We start from the raw sequence: 18,255 nt of genomic DNA on the forward strand, positions 1-18,255 counted from the left end.
ACAAGCATTACACGCTAAGATCACTTGCCTGGTTCCCAGCGGGATTGAAAGTAGTCGGTAGGATTATAGGACTTGATTGATTGATTGAAAAGTTTATTAACAGATTGCAGAATGGGTACAGTACAGTACAGCTCAATACATACAATTGTTAAGGGGATGCAGACCAGAGAAAGACTTTCGTCTTGTTTACATCAGGGTCCCCCATTTTCAATTCATCATAACATATATGACATACATGACATACAGATAGACAGTACTGCTACATCTATACATTTATGACATATCAGATTTGCAAATACAGTACTGTTTGTGATACAGAAGTGTCCAGAAAAGGAGTGTATATACATTTGGCATAGAAACTGTACATTGGAGGAGGTTGGTTGGGTGGGGTGGGGTTGGGTGGGTTGGGTGAGGGCTGTACATTGGAGGTGGGGGGGGGGGGGGGTTGGGAAGGGGACACACACATTTTACACTGTACATTGGAATATTGACAAAGCCTTACTTGGTCATTTACTGTACAACTAGGTTAGGACATTTGTAGGGGCCAGTTTCGAATTGCAGTCTCACGTAGGTGTTTTTTGAGAGTGTTTTTGAAGGTGGGTAGTGATTCACATTCCTTTACAGATTTAGGCAGGGCGTTCCACATTGATGTGGCATAATTGCGAAACGTGTTTAGTCCCTTGTTTGAGCCGAATCTGGGTTTTACATGATTTGTGGAGCTCCCTCTGGTGTTGTGATCGTGGTATTCACTGACCTTTGGGAAGTATTTTGACATGTACATGGGTACCTTGGTCGCGTAGTGTATCTTGTAGACCAGGCCCATTGCAAGTTGCTGTACTCTGTCGTCTACTCTAAGCCATCCTAGGTTGTCAAAGTGGGCAGGGGTGAGGTGGGTTCTAGGAGTCAGGTCAAGTAGTAGTCTGACTAGCTTGTTTTGAGATGTTTGTAATTTGTTTTTTAGTGCCTTTGAGGTGCTTTGGTACCATGAGGTGCAAGCATAGTCGTAGTACCCCTGAATGAGTGCTCCTGCTAGAGTCTTCAGGGTATTCTTGTTTACCAGAGAGGAGATCCGGTACAAGAATCGCGTTCGTTGGTTGACTTTTTTTATTACATTGGATGCCATTTTGTCACAGGAAAGATTAGCCTCTAGGATGGAACCCAGGTCGGTAATTTCATCTTTCCTTGTGATAATATTGTCACCCACTGTAACCGAGAAGCCGTCGGTCTTGCTGAGTTTGTTATTTGAACCGAAGAGAATGGACTCTGTTTTGCCCATGTGTAATGATAGTTTGTTGTCGGCGAGCCATATGCAGATTTTGCCTAGTTCCGAGCTGAGGGCTTTTTCAACCTGTAACTTGTTCTTGTCAGAGACCAGCAGGGCTGAGTCGTCCGCAAACAGGAACAAGTTGCAGTCACAAGCTGACGACATGTCATTTGCATAAATTAGGAATAGTAGCGGTCTTAGTATGCTTCCTTGTGGACCACCGACGAACCAGAGCACCAGTGGTCCAGCTGCTCTTGCCATGAAACACTTTTAGTATATATTGTTTGGTAGTTTAATATAATGTCTAATCCGCCCGGGCCAATGGGCCGGTAGACGGGCAAAAAGAATTGGGTCTTGCCCTTGGGCCGGATTAGTTTTCTTTACATGTATGTTTGTTTGTTTATTTGTGTGTCCGTTTCCCCCCCACCATAACACCAACCCATGTACAAGGTACCTCTCTCAGACGTGAACACGGGCAGGCTTAGTGTGCCATTATCATATGGATGCCGTGATTATGCACAGTTTGCACAAGTTGAATCACAGAGTGGTAGGATATCTGTTTACTTCATTGTGAGAAGTTTGACATCCCTTTTTATACAGTTCTTGACGTGGTATTTATTGATGTGTGATAAAGTTTCCTTCATTGTGTGAAGTGCTATTTATTAACAATCGATATCGTATGAAGTGCTATTTATTGACAATTGATCGTATGACATGCTATTTATTGACAATTGATATTACTCTCCTTCATTGTGTGAAGTGTCACCAGGTTGCTGTGAATAAAACCCTGCCCGGTCAAGACTGATTGGGGTTCCTGAGCATGAGGTTGAAGTGGGCTTATAATAATGTTGTCCACTCCTTTTTATGTAATAAATATTATGGTTAAATTAACCTACACTCTTGTGTCTTTCTTAAAGCTAGGAACTTAGCGGGTGTAACATTTGGCGTAGTCAGTAGTCCTAGCTAAGTAAGAATTTATCTTTTCATGGGGGAAGCGGATTACATGTTTTTTTCCTTATTTTTGAGCACGTGAAACGGCAAGAGCAGCGGTGGGCCAGGGCCACGCAGCAGAGAGGATCCAGGGCCATTGTGGTCTTCTCATCAGTTCTCATAGGCCATGGAGCCAGACGCGATGGCGCAGCGCATACAGGAGTTGGAGCAGGAGTTGCAGAGACTGCAGCCAGACGTTCAACCAGGAGCTTCGAGCAGCACTGGGGACAATGTGGAGCCAGCTGCAGAGGCTCAAGGGGGAACACGGTTGGTGTACATCCAGCAGAGTGAAAAGGTACCCAAATTCTCGGGCAATCTGGATAACGCAGACTCGCCTACCCTGGAAGAATGGATTGAACTGATTGAGAACCATATCCAGTTAAAATCGTCTGAAAAAGAAAAAGCTAATTGTGTGTATAACCATTTAGAAGGGGCGGCCCGGGTAGAGGTTAAATATCTTCCCAAACAAGAGAGAGAGACTGTTGGTGGAATAATTCAGATATTGAGAGAAGTGTATGGATGTTCACACTCTCTAATCTCTCTTCAGCGCAGGTTTTTTAACCGCAAACAACGTGAGGGGGAGTCATTGTTGGACTATTCCCATGCCCTTATGTCCCAAATGGATCAGATTGTTCAAACAGACGCACAGGCTAAGCCTAAGTCCCAAAGAGACCTGCGTGACCAATTTTGTGAGGGGGTCAAGGACCATGGTTTGAGTATAAGATTACGAGACAAAATTTGTGTGAACCCTAATTGGAAAATTAGGGATGTACGGAGGGAGGCTGTTGAGTGGACAGCGCAGTGTGAAAAACGGTCATTTAAAAAGGATAATCACTCCCCTCCATTTTCGAATGAAGTCCAGGCACAAGTGTCCTGCGAGCCAATTGAAAATAAATCAAGTTATTCTGAACTGAAAGCCCTCATTGAGGCTCAACAGAGACAATTGGATGTGCTAATGAAAGCATTGCAGCCCTTCAAACAGGAAGGTGGGGCTCAACCTCCATCTAGATTTAGAAGAGCTCCTGCTCCTGATGGAAAGCCTATCTGTTTTCGGTGTGATCAAAGGGGCCATATAGCACGTTACTGCACTGCAGCTCTCCCAAAAACATCCCAGCCCAAAAAGGGACCAGGCCAAGCAGAGGGACGAGAGCCCACTACTACCGAGCAAAGTCATATAAACCCTGAGACTAAGCTTGATTCAGGACGAAATCCATCTGTTATGTCGACACTTGTGAGTGAATGTCCAGTAGTGGAGGTTAAGATGGGGGAAATTGTGGTTCCATCATTATTGGATACTGGGTCCATGGTCACAACGATGACTGAGAGTTTTTTTAAAGAACATTTTGGTCACCTCACCGATGCTCAGTTACGTGAGTGTGCATGGTTAGATCTTCGGGCAGGAAATGGTCTAGAGCTGCCATACCTGGGTTATTTGGAGTTGGACATCACGATTTTGGGAAAATGTATCACGGGCAGGGGTGTCCTGGTAGTCAGAGATGCAGATGACCCTCAAATGCAGCATAAAAAAAGGTTAACCCCGGGAGTACTGGGTATGAATGTAATCAAAGGGTTTTATCAGGAGTTGTTTGTACAGTCTGGCTCTAGTCTTTTTGAGGATCCTAGAGTGACAGAGGCCCCGGAATGGAGACGAGCCCTTAGACACTGCCAAGTGGAGGAGACCATGGCCAATTCCCCTGAGCCCTTCAGAGTCAGAGTGAGAGGTAAGCGGCCATTTTGTGTAGCTGCCGGTACATTAATAATGGTCCCTGTAACATGTCCTAAGGTCCATTCACAGCAGCACATGGAATTATTGGTGGAGCCATTACGGCCAGGTGAGGGGGTACTTCCAGAAGGGCTGTTGGTTTCACCTGCCCTAGTGACAGCTGAAGCAGGGATAACATATGTACCAATCACTAATGTGGGCTACTCTGATGTTTGGCTAACCCCACGCAGGGTCATCGCTACGGTGAGCATGGTAACTATAGTATCAGAACCAGCTCCTCAGGTTGAGTTTTGCAGGGATGTGATTAACAATGAGTGCACAGCATCTGTGTCCCTTCCAGGAACTGAAGCTGGGGGGGGGCTGACTGGGTTTTGCCTAATTCTTTTGAGGGATTAGATGCATCTGAGCAACAACAAGCGGCAGCTTTGATTAATAAATATAACAGTCTGTTTGCAAAAAGTGAAGCTGATTTGGGCTGTACCAATCTGATTCAGCATGAGATCCCCCTGCTAGATGATGCTCCTGTACGGCAGCCGTACCGTCGCATCATCCCGTCTCAATATGATATGGTGAGGGCCCACATAAAACAACTGCTGGACAGCCAGATCATCAGAGAGAGTTGTAGCCCTTATGCATCACCCATTGTCATGGTACAGAAGAAAGACGGCGGAAAGCGAATGTGTGTAGACTATCGTCGTCTCAATGCTAAGACTAGGAAAGATGCGTTCCCTTTGCCACGGATTGAGGAGTCATTAGATGGACTGGTGGGAGCTAAATGGTTTTCAACTCTGGACTTAGCCAGTGGCTACAACCAAGTGGAGGTTGTGGAAAAGGATAGGGCAAAGACGGCATTCTGTACTCCATTCGGTCTATTCGAATTTAATAGGATGTCATTTGGATTGTGCAATGCTCCTAGCACTTTTCAACGCCTTATGGAGCGCATGTTCGGAGATTGCCGTTATCAGTCTGTTTTACTGTACCTTGATGATGTGATTGTGTTCTCTTCCTCTGTTCAGCAGCACATAGAGAGGCTGGAGGAAGTTTTCTCTCGGCTACAGAAGCAGGGGCTCAAGGTAAAGGGTTCTAAATGCCATTTCTTTCAGAGGCAAGTGAAATATCTGGGCCATGTAGTTTCGGCTGAGGGAGTGGCAACAGACCCGGACAAGGTAGCAATTGTGAAGGAGTGGCGGACCCCCACTAATCTGGCCGAGCTCAAATCTTTCCTGGGGTTTGCTAGTTACTATCGGCGCTTTATAGCTGGGTTTGCAAAGATGGCTGCTCCTTTAAATCATGCAGCAGCACAATTGTCCCCAGGCATAAAAAAGGGTAAGACTCCCAGGAAGCCACTGGCCCCGGTCTGGACACCAGAGTGTGAAGAGAATTTTGGCCAGATAAAGACGGCGCTGATCTCTGCACCAGTGTTGGCCTATGCAGATTTTCATAGGCCATTTGTGTTACAGATTGATGCTAGTCATGCGGGGTTGGGGGCAGTACTTTGCCAGGAACATGGAGGGAAGCTCAGGCCTGTCGCTTATGCTAGTAGGGCACTTAAACCTACAGAAAAGAACATGCAGAACTATAGCTCTATGAAACTAGAGTTTCTTGCTCTTAAGTGGGCAGTGTCGGAGAAATTCAGAGGGTATCTGTTAGGGGGTTCCTGCACTGTATATACAGATAACAACCCACTTACCCACCTAGACACAGCTAAACTTGGTGCAGTAGAGCAACGATGGGCAGGCGAGCTGGCTCCATTTAACCTTACTTTAAAATATCGTCCTGGGACTAGGAATGGTAATGCGGATGCCTTGTCTCGCCGGTACAGGGAGCCCAGTACGACTGAGGCCTCAGAGGAGGAAGATGTCTGGGAGGAAGGGCTCTTTGGCATCCAGTCTGACATTTCTGTGCTTCCAGGTTGTTCCAAGGAGAGCCTAGCCGTGTTGCAAGAACAAGATCCAGTTATTGGACCACTGTTGGCCTGTTGGAGAAAAGCCAGGCCACCCGATGCAAAGGAGAGGGAGAGGTTTGGCCAGGGTACCAAGGAGCTTGCACGCCAATGGGGGCGCCTGAGAGAGGAAGGGACAGTGCTGTATCGACAGTGTAAATCTCCTGATGGTGGTAAGGAGATCTATCAGCTTGTACTACCACAGTGTTTACATAAAGATGTGCTCACTCAGCTGCATGATAATCATGGGCATCAGGGGGTGGAGCGGACGTTGCAGCTTGCGCGTTCGCGGTGTTACTGGCCAAATATGTACAGGGATGTCGAGAAATGGTGTCTGCAGTGTGGGAGATGTGTGTTGGCTAAAGCTGTACAGCCAAAAATTAAACCAGTTATGGGCAGTCTACAGGCCTCTAGGCCAGTGGTTCCCAACCTTTTTTGAGTACTGTACCACCAAAGCATTTCAAGCCAACCAAAAGTACCACCTACTACGCAATCAATCGTGGTGATGCCCAGGATGTATAATTAATAAATTAATAGTCTATATATTGTGGCAGACCGGCTGTGTGTGTGTGTGTGTGTGTGTGTGTGTGTGTGTGTGTGTGTGTGTGTGTGTGTGTAGCTAAGGTGAAACCTGGGAGTGGAAGAAGGAGAGAAGTGATGAGGAGAGATAGAGAAGAGGAGATTTTTGTCTTTGTGACCCAATGCGACAATTAATGTGACACTTAAATCATATATTCAATCATAACTAATCATATAAATTATAATAGCCATTGTTTAAAGACTAAAAAAAAGTTAGTAACTCACCAATTAATGTGACACTTGAGCCTGTCATACAAGCTAAGAACAGTTGTGTCTTTACCTTGAAGAGAGAGATTCAGCTGGTTGAGTTTGCTGAAAATGTCAGAGAGGTTTCCCAGCCGAGCTACCCAGTCTGTGTCGTCGAACATCGCCACAAGGGGGTGTGTGTGCTCAGACAGAAATGCCCTCACTTCATTGCGCAGCTCGAACAGCTGCTTGCTGTAATGTCTTCCCTCGGGATAACCGTCGGTGTGAAGCAGGAGCTGTTTATGTTCTGAGTCTGACCCACCGTCTTCACAAAGTGACTGAAACAGTCTATGATTCAAAGGCCTGGACTGTATGAAGTTGATCACTTTTACGGCATCATTCAAAACATAATTTAACTCTGGACGCCGTCTGTGCACACATGAGCAGTATTTCCAATCCAGCTTGTGTTGAGAGAAAAAATTGTCAATAACGTTAAAAACGTCCAGTCCAGTAGTTCTCCCCGTGAGTTTCTTGCAAAACAGAATGTGCTCGTTCATCTCCAAAGTGTCTTTGTAACGCACAAACGCAATCAGTTGTGCTTCCCCACTGACATCCGTCTATTCATCCAACTGCAAAGCGAACATAATTTATATGCTTTACATTGTTTCTGGATGAACCATCTCGACTCAGCCATTGATCCATAATGATTTTTATCTCAATAAACACCAGCGCTTCAATGAATACCTGACAGCTGACAGACAGTCCGGCGCCGGCGGGCGGGAAGCTGAACTCAGCGCCAATAATAATATAATTATAGCCAGCAAATGATTACTTAATTTGAATGCCCCCAATTTTGGTTACATTATTACAGATTATGCATTATTCATTATGTGGGTACAGTTTTCCTGTACAATTTCTAATAATTTTTTTTTTTTTTTTTTTTACTTTTCAAAATCTTTTCACGTACCACCTGGGGACCACCCACGTACCACTAGTGGTACGCGTACCACCGGTTGGGAAACACTGCTCTAGGCCACATGAAATCCTGGCTATAGATTTCACCATGTTGGAACTAGCTTCAAATGGAAGAGAAAATGTGCTGGTCTTAACAGATGTGTTTTCCAAATACACCCAGGCCATTCCCACTAAAGATCAGCGGGCCAGTACCGTAGCTGATGTTCTGGTTAAACAGTGGTTTAATTTGTTTGGTCCTCCTGAACGTATCCATTCAGATCAAGGAAGAAACTTTGAGAGTGGGTTGGTCAGGCAGTTATGCAAGGTCTACAAGATTCGCAAGTCTCGTACTACCCCTTACCACCCTCAGGGAAATGGTCAGTGTGAAAGATATAATCGCACATTACATGATTTGTTGCGCACACTGCCCCCAGACCAGAAGAGATATTGGCCGCGGCACCTTCCTCAGTTAACCTATGCCTAGAACACCACCGTGCATCAGTCCACTGGCATGACTCCCTACTTTTTAATGTTTGGCCGGGAGCCCCGACTCCCTGTGGATTTTTTGCTAGGGGAGGGGTTAGAGGAGGCAGAGCAGGGTCTAGAGGACTGGGTAAAGGAGCACCAGGAGTCACTGGAGGGAGCGTATAGCCATGTACGACAGCGCCTGGCTACAAGGAGAGAGTACAGAGATAAGAAACAGGAAGAGCAAGTGAGAGATCCATTTATAGGGGAGGGAGACCTTGTATATGTCCGTAACCATGGGGTGAAGGGTCGTAACAAGATTCAGGATGTCTGGGAACCGACCCCTTACCGGGTGGTACAGTGCCCCGGAGAACGTGGTGTAGTCTACTCCATCACCCCTGCAGTTCAGGATGGTCCGGTACGGCATGTCCACCGGACTGAGATGAGAGGTATGCCCATAGGTGGGTTGAGGCCTGATACAGGCCATGATTTGGGGGAAGAGCAGGAGGAGCAGGGGGATGGAGGAGACAATGGGGTGGAGGATACAGATGTTACATTGACCGAAGGACGGCCGTTGGAGTCATATAGTGAGGGGTCAATGTCAGAATCCGAGCTTGGTCCAGAGGATGATGTGTTGGAAGGAGGGGATGGTGACTTGGAGACAGATTTCCCAGTGGTGGTGGAAGGCCTCAGGAAGTCTAATAGGAGTACTGCAGGCAAACACGATAATCCGTTTAGACTCCCTAAATCTGCAGTTTAAGGTTTTCCCCAAGTAGTAGATTGTATTGGTATATCGTCGGGACGCAGATACATTTGGAGGGGGTGTATGTGACGGGTGGCATTAATGAGAAAGGAGGAGGGGCCTCAATGAGCCAGGTTCCGTTATAGGGGGCTACCTGCGGGAGGAACGTTAGTTGGAATTGTTTGTTGCGGCCGGTGCAGTGAGGTAGGTGCACACCTCACTCCGGAATGCAGGAACAAGCATTACACGCTAAGATCACTTGCCTGGTTCCCAGCGGGATTGAAAGTAGTCGGTAGGATTATAGGACCACCGACGAACCAGAGCACCAGTGGTCCAGCTGCTCTTGCCGTGAAACACTTTTAGTATATATTGTTTGGTAGTTTAATATAATGTCTAATCCGCCCGGGCCAATGGGCCGGTAGATGGGCAAAAAGAATTGGGTCTTGCCCTTGGGCCGGATTAGTTTTCTTTACATGTATGTTTGTTTGTTTATTTGTGTGTCCGTTTCCCCCCCACCATAACACCAACCCATGTACAAGGTACCTCTCTCAGACGTGAACACGGGCAGGCTTAGTGTGCCATTATCATATGGATGCCGTGATTATGCACAGTTTGCACAAGTTGAATCACAGAGTGGTAGGATATCTGTTTACTTCATTGTGAGAAGTTTGACATCCCTTTTTATACAGTTCTTGACGTGGTATTTATTGATGTGTGATAACGTTTCCTTCATTTTGTGAAGTGCTATTTATTAACAATCGATATCGTATGAAGTGCTATTTATTGACAATTGATCGTATGACATGCTATTTATTGACAATTGATATTACTCTCCTTCATTGTGTGAAGTGTCACCAGGTTGCTGTGAATAAAACCCTGCCCGGTCAAGACTGATTGGGGTTCCTGAGCATGAGGTTGAAGTGGCCTTATAATAATGTTGTCCACTCCTTTTATGTAATAAATATTATGGTTAAATTAACCTACACTCTTGTGTCTTTCTTAAAGCTAAGAACTTAGCGGGTGTAACATATATATTTAGATTCTAGTGTTTATTGTAACCATATTTATTGTAATGTATAATATAACTGATATTCAGGTCATATTACAGACCCTCATCTGCACCTTTGATCACACTGCCTACTTGCTCATATGCTTATATTCAGAGTTAATTATATTGTTTACACTGCCTATTTTTACCTTTCTACTGTACTATAATATTTATTGCCTGTATTTATGTCTTACTATTACCATGCCGGGCAGCGTGTCTTTTACCAACAAACTTGCAGTTCCGTGTTCGGGTTCTGCGATCTGATTGGCCACTGACGTACGCTCTCTCTACGCCCAAACAGCGCGTTACGCTAGTTCTGCCTCTAACCTCTAACAGCCTGCAGCCTGCTAGCATTATCCAATTCATATCAATCGAAATAACGTATTGTTTTCATCTCTCTATATTAACATGATTCCATCAACACAACATAAATGTTCAAAACACGACAAGACAGTTTGCATCACTTCCCACGGTTCTCTGCACTTATTCTACCGGTAGTGCGGTAGTTGTTGCCACGGTATTGGGTCTTTGGGTGACCAGACCACCGCCCCGCGAGCCCCGCAAGACTTATTTCCTGTGCGCCTAAAATTCTACCTGGTCTCGTCCCATGGGGCTCGCAGGACGGTGGTCTGGGGCTCGCGGGACGTGGTCTGGGGCTCGCGGGGCGGTGGTCTGGGGCTCGCAGGACGGTCCACACACCGCTATCAGTGTTCTTCTTCCCCGCCAATGAAGTATTCACCCAAAGACCCAATACCGTGGCAACAACTACCGCACTACCGGTAGAATAAGTGCAGAGAACCGTGGGAAGTGATGCAAACTGTCTTGTCGTGTTTTGAACATTTATGTTATGAAATCGACAATGCTAGCAGGCTGCAGGCTGTTAGAGGTTAGAGGCAGAACTAGCGTAACGCGCTGTTTGGGCGTAGAGAGAGCGTACGTCAGTGGCCAATCAGATCGCAGAACCCGAGCGCGGAACTGCAAGTTTGTTGCCCATACCTGTACCCCCCCCCCCCCGCCCCCATACTGCTATAATGCCTAAATTCCCCCAAGGGGATCAGTAAAGGAATATCTGATCTCATCTTATCTCTTTCCAGTGCGTACAACAAGCAATGGGCAGAAGCCCAAGTGGAGCTGAGCAGTCTGCTGACTCAGGAGCTCCCTGTCGAGCCCCCTCGTCCAGAAAAGGACCGGGTGGTGTTCGTCCAGCGCGTGGCCACCCTCTACGTACGTTACATTCAAATCTTCCGGCAGCTGGAGGAGGCCTACGACCAGGTGGTCCACCCCCAGAAGAGACGCGTGATCCGGGGGGTCCTGGAGGGCGTGATGGGGAGAGTGCTGGAGCTCAAGCACGAGATGGTGGAGAAAGGGTTCTCGGAGTACCACTACCTGGATGATGTGGTCCAGGATCTGAAACTCACACCTGTGAGTCTCAGCAGTCAATAATAATAATACACTTTATTTGTATAGCACCTTTCATACAAGAAGTGCTTCACAGCAGTAAAAAAAAGACATAGGCAAAAATGTGCACAAAATTGGCAGATCAAGAGCAATACATGTGTGACCCGTGTGATCTCGCTCTGCATTGTGTTTCGATTCGACCCCTGTTAAGGGATCGCCCTGAGTGGGAGTTGAACCCCGGCCTCGCGCGCCGCGGGCGGCATCACAGACCACCGTACCAAGAGGTGAATTCACTTTTTTTTTTTTTTTTTTAGTCTTTTCCCCCTCCATTTTCCTCCGATTTTCTCCCATCCCAATGTTAGTCGTATGCCAATTCCCAGTCCCTTCCTGGTCGCTGCGCACTTACCCCCCACAGTCAGATCATCTGGGAGAGTGGAGGCTACCACGTGCTTCCTCCGACACACGTCCAGCCAATCACCGCTTCTTTTCACCTGGCAGCGCGGATTCTCATTGAGAGGGCATAGCGTGTGGGAGGACCACACTATCCCCCTCAAGTCCAATCCGCTCTTAGCAGGCGCCCCGACCGAACTGTAGGAGTCGCTGTTTACAACGACCCGGACCCACCCCGCCAGCTTCTCCCACCCTCTAATACAGCCAATTGTATTAGTGCAGACGGCCAGCCAAGCTGGTGACAACCCCGGAGCTGTGAGCTGGATTCGAACAGGCGAATGCAGCTCACAGCTCCGGGGCTGGTGACGAACGCAATCTCCGCTCGGCCACCTAACCGCCTGAGGTGAATTCACTTCTAAGTACTGGGTCTGGATGCCTCTGGGGAGTGAGTTTACTTGCAGTACCGCTTAACGTCCACAGCCACTTCACTATACAAGTCCCTCGTGACTGTGGATAGACATGCGGTACCTCCGTTACACATGAAGTGCAGACATAAAACAAGTATACAATGAGCATAAAATAGACAGCAGCAAAATAGACAAATTCAAGGTAAGGCATAGAACATTAAATCACATAGTTTTTCACATTAGGATCTAACATCTTAATAGGCCTCTTTGTTTATGGTTTAATTATCACTGATAGGCCTACTCATAATATAGACAATTACATTAAAAAAAAATTTAATTATGTTTTTGGTAGATTTTTATTTGTTTGTACTACCGGGCAGTCCGGTAGAGGGAGAGAGAGAGGAAGAACGGGAGACAGAGCGGGGGGAAGACATTCGGCAAAGGACGCCGGGTCCGGGATTTGAACCCCAGTCAGCCGCTTTGCGATGCAGTGCGTTACATGGGTCGCCACTTGGGTGCACAACAATTAACATTTTTAATAAAAGAGTAAAATATAATAGACAAGAGTAAAATAGTGCAGTGCAATAAAATAGTTAGTAAAATAGAATAGACAGAATAAAATAATGCAATAGTGCAGTGCCCACGCTTTACAGAACAGTTTAAACAATTACAATTACTGTTTAAACAGTTTAAAACCCAGTCTTTCATAGTTTAAAACCTGATCTACTTACAGTATTTCCTCCTGTTTGATACCCACACAGTTTAAAACCTGACAGTCTTTCTTGCTTGATACCCACACAGCCCAAAACCTGACAGTCTTTCCTCCTGTTTGATACCAGATAGTCTCCTGTTTGATACCCACACAGTTTAACAATCAACATAAATATTTAATTTAATTTAAACCTTTATTTAAACTCGAAAGGCAACTGAGGTTTCCCTCATTTACAGTCACGTCGAGTGTACATACAGAAATAAGCAAAGAAAAGGGCATATAAAATCACACAGCACATAAAATCATAACAATAAGACAACACGGCGAGTAAGGATAAAAGTAGTAAGGATAACAAATCTATTAAAACACATACAACTTGATTGACAAAGGTTGGAGATCAAGGTTTTAAACTCTGCACCAGAGGGGAGAATCTCAAGCTTTAAGGACTGTTGGAGTTCATTCCATGAGCTAGGGGCATCATAGCAAAATGCATATTTACCCTGTTTACGAGCAAACTGGACCTTAAGGACCAGCCAGTCACTAGAATGGGATCCATAGGTACCAACATTCCATTCCAATAATGATTTTGTATAAGGAGGTAGCTTACCAAAAATGGCCTTAAAAATGAACAAATACCAGTGTTTTTTTTGCGCCTCTCCATCAGAGAGGACCAACCAACCTTCTTATAAAGGACACAGGGATGAGTGTTGTATCTATCATTATCTGTATGTCATGTATGTCATATATGTTATGATGAATTGAAAATGGGGGACCCTGATGTAAACAAGACGAAAGCCTTTCTCTGGTCTGCATCCCCTTAACAATTGTATTGTACCCATTCTGCAATCTGTTAATACAATTTTAAATCAATCAATCAATTAGTGGTGAATCTGAGGGCAGAATAATATACAGAGTCCAGGGATTTAAATATCATAAAGGTGCTGTCTTGGGGGCAGAAGTGACCAGCAGTCCCCGTTCACTTAACATACTTCATAACCAGGCAGGGACTGTAAAGGTTGGCTCATGGTAATGCCCTTCCCCAAAAAAGAAGGAATGCTATATAGATTCTTCAATCGCCACGAAACCATGAGAGCTGTTGTCTTTGATTTCCCCTTATAGGCAGACATAGAGATCCCTATCCCTCGCTATTTCATCAGTGAACGCAGCGAAATGCTACAGGAGCGAAGGGCGATGTTAAAGGACATCCTCAACAGGATGGAAGGTACTCCAGAGAGACCCCAAGTGAGTTCTACACTGGCTACAGTTCAGTCGAGGGAAAAAACAACATACTGTACTTGATCATGTTATTTACTATTTACTTGGTCATTCATTCAAAAATAAGATTACAGTATTTTTACAGTATAATCTACATCAGGGGTTCTCAAATTTCTTTTTATACCACACCCCCATTTTATTTAGGATTCTTTTTGGCGACCCCACACTTAAGGTATCGTGTCATTTCAATGTGGAATTAAGGAATATCAAAATAAAAGCACATGTTTTTGACTTTGATCATGCATATTTATTAGACAATTATATTACAGCACTATGTTATCAATACAAATTTATAAAACGAGGCATATTTAGCCAAAATATGTTGCCAGAACATACAAAAATATATAAAAAAATGTATTTCTTGTATTAAAGAAAATTACTTGCCAATGCGCTGTCACCTACCCACGACCCCACTTTGGGTCGCGACCCGTAGTTTGAGAACCACTGATCTACATATTACTACAGTATCAGTTTACCACTTCTTCTATTGTCCCTGTCAGTCTGTAGCATTAACAATGGACCTGGAGGAGGCGGTTAGGATCATCCAGGTAGCAGAGAGAGCTCGCCAGGGGCGCACCAGGGCCATGTTCATGAAGGAGATCCACAGGGGAAAGGAGAGGCAGAGCTGGGACCGTGACAGGGATCTGGGGGCAGCTGCTATTGACTCGGCTGTGGTCTGCATCCAGAAGGTACTGTGTGCACCGTGCTCATCAGGGGGGGTAGTGTAGCTACATCACTATGTACATTACCCCTCCCTCCCCCCCTCCCTCCCTCCCTCCCTCCCTCCCTCCCTCCCCCCCTCCCTCCCTCCCTCCCTCCCTCCCTCCCTCCCTCCCTCCCTCCCTCCCTCCCTCCCTCGCTAGATACAGATAATCACATGGTTTCATAGACATGAGCTCTGAGATGTACAACTTCTCATTGTACGAGATACAAATGATGACAAATGAAGACTTCATTCTCAGGTGTGGAAAGGCTACATACAGAGGAAGAGGACCTTAAAAGAACGTGAGGAAGAGCTGATATTTCTGGGCATGGTGAGTTAAACAGACGTGACGCTGGTTGTCTCTGGTGAGTTAAACAGACGTGACACTGGTTGTCTCTGGTGAGTTAAACAGACGTGACACTGGTTGTGTCTGGTGAGTTAAACAGACGTGACACTGGTTGTGTCTGGTGAGTTAAACAGACGTGACACTGGTTGTCTCTGGTGAGTTAAACAGACGTGACACTGGTTGTCTCTGGTGAGTTAAACAGACGTGACACTGGTTGTCTCTGGTGAGTTAAACAGACGTGACACTGGTTGTGTCTGGTGAGTTAAACAGACGTGACACTGGTTGTCTCTGGTGAGTTAAACAGACGTGACACTGGTTGTCTCTGGTGAGTTAAACAGACGTGACACTGGTTGTCTCTGGTGAGTTAAACAGACGTGACACTGGTTGTGTCTGGTGAGTTAAACAGACGTGACACTGGTTGTGTCTGGTGAGTTAAACAGACGTGACACTGGTTGTGTCTGGTGAGTTAAACAGACGTGACACTGGTTGTCTCTGGTGAGTTAAACAGACGTGACACTGGTTGTGTCTGGTGAGTTAAACAGACATGACACTGGTTGTCTCTGGTGAGTTAAACAGACATGACACTGGTTGTCTCTGGTGAGTTAAACAGACGTGACACTGGTTGTGTCTGGTGAGTTAAACAGACGTGACACTGGTTGTCTCTGGTGAGTTAAACAGACGTGACACTGGTTGTCTCTGGTGAGTTAAACAGACGTGACACTGGTTGTGTCTGGTGAGTTAAACAGACGTGACACTGGTTGTCTCTGGTGAGTTAAACAGACGTGACACTGGTTGTCTCTGGTGAGTTAAACAGACGTGACACTGGTTGTCTCTGGTGAGTTAAACAGACGTGACACTGGTTGTCTCTGGTGAGTTAAACAGACGTGACACTGGTTGTGTCTGGTGAGTTAAACAGACATGACACTGGTTGTGTCTGGTGAGTTAAACAGACGTGACGCTGGTTGTGTCTGGTGAGTTAAACAGACGTGACACTGGTTGTCTCTGGTGAGTTAAACAGACATGACACTGGTTGTGTCTGGTGAGTTAAACAGACGTGACACTGGTTGTCTCTGGTGAGTTAAACAGACGTGACACTGGTTGTCTCTGGTGAGTTAAACAGACGTGACACTGGTTGTCTCTGGTGAGTTAAACAGACGTGACACTGGTTGTCTCTGGTGAGTTAAACAGACGTGACACTGGTTGTGTCTGGTGAGTTAAACAGACGTGACACTGGTTGTCTCTGGTGAGTTAAACAGACGTGACACTGGTTGTGTCTGGTGAGTTAAACAGACGTGACACTGGTTGTGTCTGGTGAGTTAAACAGACGTGACACTGGTTGTGTCTGGTGAGTTAAACAGACACGACACTGGTTGTCTCTGGGCGTGGTCAACGTAGACTCACAAAGTTCTTTAAAAAACATAAATGTATGTTTTTGCATAGTATAGTTAGTATAGTTACATATAGCATAAATGTATATTGTATAGCATATTGTATAGTAGTGTATATAGGACTCATTACCTTTCATTCGTAAGCTTAGCATTGTATAGTATTTTATATTAGTACCTTTTATCATGTCTATTTATTATCTATTTTATTTGTATTTCTTTGCACAATCAAGGCGGGCATGGCCACCTTCATTTCACTACATGTCTCGTGTATGTATGTGACGAATAAATCTCTTAAATAAATCTCTTGAAGTTCCATCAACACGCAGTCTTGCACTCTCCATCATTTGTATACATTGTTAGACAGACACTGTATCCTAGAGACGCTGTATGAATGTCTTCTCTCAGGCTTTGGACCCAAAGCAGCAGCAGCCCGCCCCTGCCACCACCTCCGCCCAGGCTACCAAAGCTCGCAGACGGAGTAAACAGGGAGAGAACGAGGAGGAATACCAGGAGTCCATGGTGGCCATCACCAGAAACCTGCGAGATGTGGAGGGGCCGGACATGAAGGAGACCATGCAAGAGCAGATCCGGCAGTGGTTCTTTGCATGTCGGTAAGATCGTACAGAGAGGTTAACAGAGGCCGACCAGTGACCGAAAGGTTTCTGGTTTGAATCCCAGGCACTGGCAGAATGATGAGTCAGTGACTGAAGGGTGGCTGGTGACCACAGTCTGCCTACGTGCCCTTGAGCAAAAGGCTCCAGGGGAACTGCAACTGTGGGGCGACCCCCTGTGTGCTCTGACATCTCGTGAAATACACAAGTGTAAGTTACCATGTGTATCTAGGAGGGATATATGCAGAATAAATACACTGCAATTGCCTTATGGACATTGACAATAAAAAAAAAATGTAGTCCAAGTTCAAGTTCAAGTTTCTTTAATAGTTGTCATACAGAATACTTTTATACAAAATGCTTCTTTCTGTTACGCTCCAGAGACTGTGCTAGACAAAAGATAAGTATGAAATAAAATAGTATAGCATGTAAAAAATAGAAGTCACGTACGTAGACACAGTGTTCAGTATATACATGCAGAATAGAAGTAACTGAGTTACCATACAATATACAATATACTATGCAATATACTAATATACAATATACTATATAGTGCAAAGCAGAAATGGGATGAGGTACAATTTAGGTACAATTTACAGTAAGGTGTACTGAGGTATGGGTTGTAGTGCAAAGCCTTTACCAATAAATATAAAGTGTGTTTAGGTGTTCTAAAGTGTGGAGAGTGGGTGCTGCAGTGTGTTGTTTGTTTAAAGTGAGTGTGTGCGTGTGGATGTTGTTATGGTTTGACACCGACCCCAAACGCTAACGACACAAAGAGAGTTGTTTCAGAGTTGCCAAAAACTAGGGCTTGTTTTATTTCACAAAATAGCAGCAAGAACTTGGTTGAAAACAAACAAAGACTGGGATACAAGCATTAGAAGAATGTTGCTGCTCTGCAGCTTCTCCCGGGAAGGTTCGTCTGAGGAATCTGACAGTGACGTCAGAGCCGCTCTGCAGAATCCTCTCTGCAGCTCTCCGAGGTGGTAACGGGACAGAGAGAGAGAGAGAGAGAGAGCGGGTTAGCTCAGAGTACAGTTGGGAACAGAACAGGTGACAGGAGAAGTGACTTGTCCCAAAACAGGTAATCCAAGTGACTGAATCTTCGGTGTAAATACACACTGTGAGCAATGTC

The 18,255-nt window shown here is 45.5% G+C and overlaps 1 protein-coding gene across 1 annotated transcript in view; it reads left to right on the forward strand.

Moving 5' to 3' along the window:
- Window positions 1-2,396: 2,396 nt before the first annotated feature.
- Window positions 2,397-18,255, forward strand: part of LOC311247836 (dynein regulatory complex protein 11-like) — a gene marked incomplete at both ends in the record, with an annotated part of 28,343 nt that continues 12,484 nt past the window's right edge. The window contains 8 exons of the mRNA XM_084338827.1: window positions 2,397-2,549; window positions 4,994-5,050; window positions 8,508-8,521; window positions 10,988-11,315; window positions 13,920-14,042; window positions 14,576-14,764; window positions 15,038-15,109; window positions 16,918-17,123. Coding sequence (XP_084194953.1) covers window positions 2,397-2,549; window positions 4,994-5,050; window positions 8,508-8,521; window positions 10,988-11,315; window positions 13,920-14,042; window positions 14,576-14,764; window positions 15,038-15,109; window positions 16,918-17,123 — 1,142 coding nt within the window. The remainder of the gene's footprint in view (window positions 2,550-4,993; window positions 5,051-8,507; window positions 8,522-10,987; window positions 11,316-13,919; window positions 14,043-14,575; window positions 14,765-15,037; window positions 15,110-16,917; window positions 17,124-18,255) is intronic.

The sequence above is a fragment of the Notolepis coatsorum genome (assembly GCF_963971535.1).
Source record: "Notolepis coatsorum genome assembly, contig: SCAFFOLD_210, whole genome shotgun sequence".
Lineage (NCBI taxonomy): Eukaryota > Metazoa > Chordata > Actinopteri > Aulopiformes > Paralepididae > Notolepis > Notolepis coatsorum.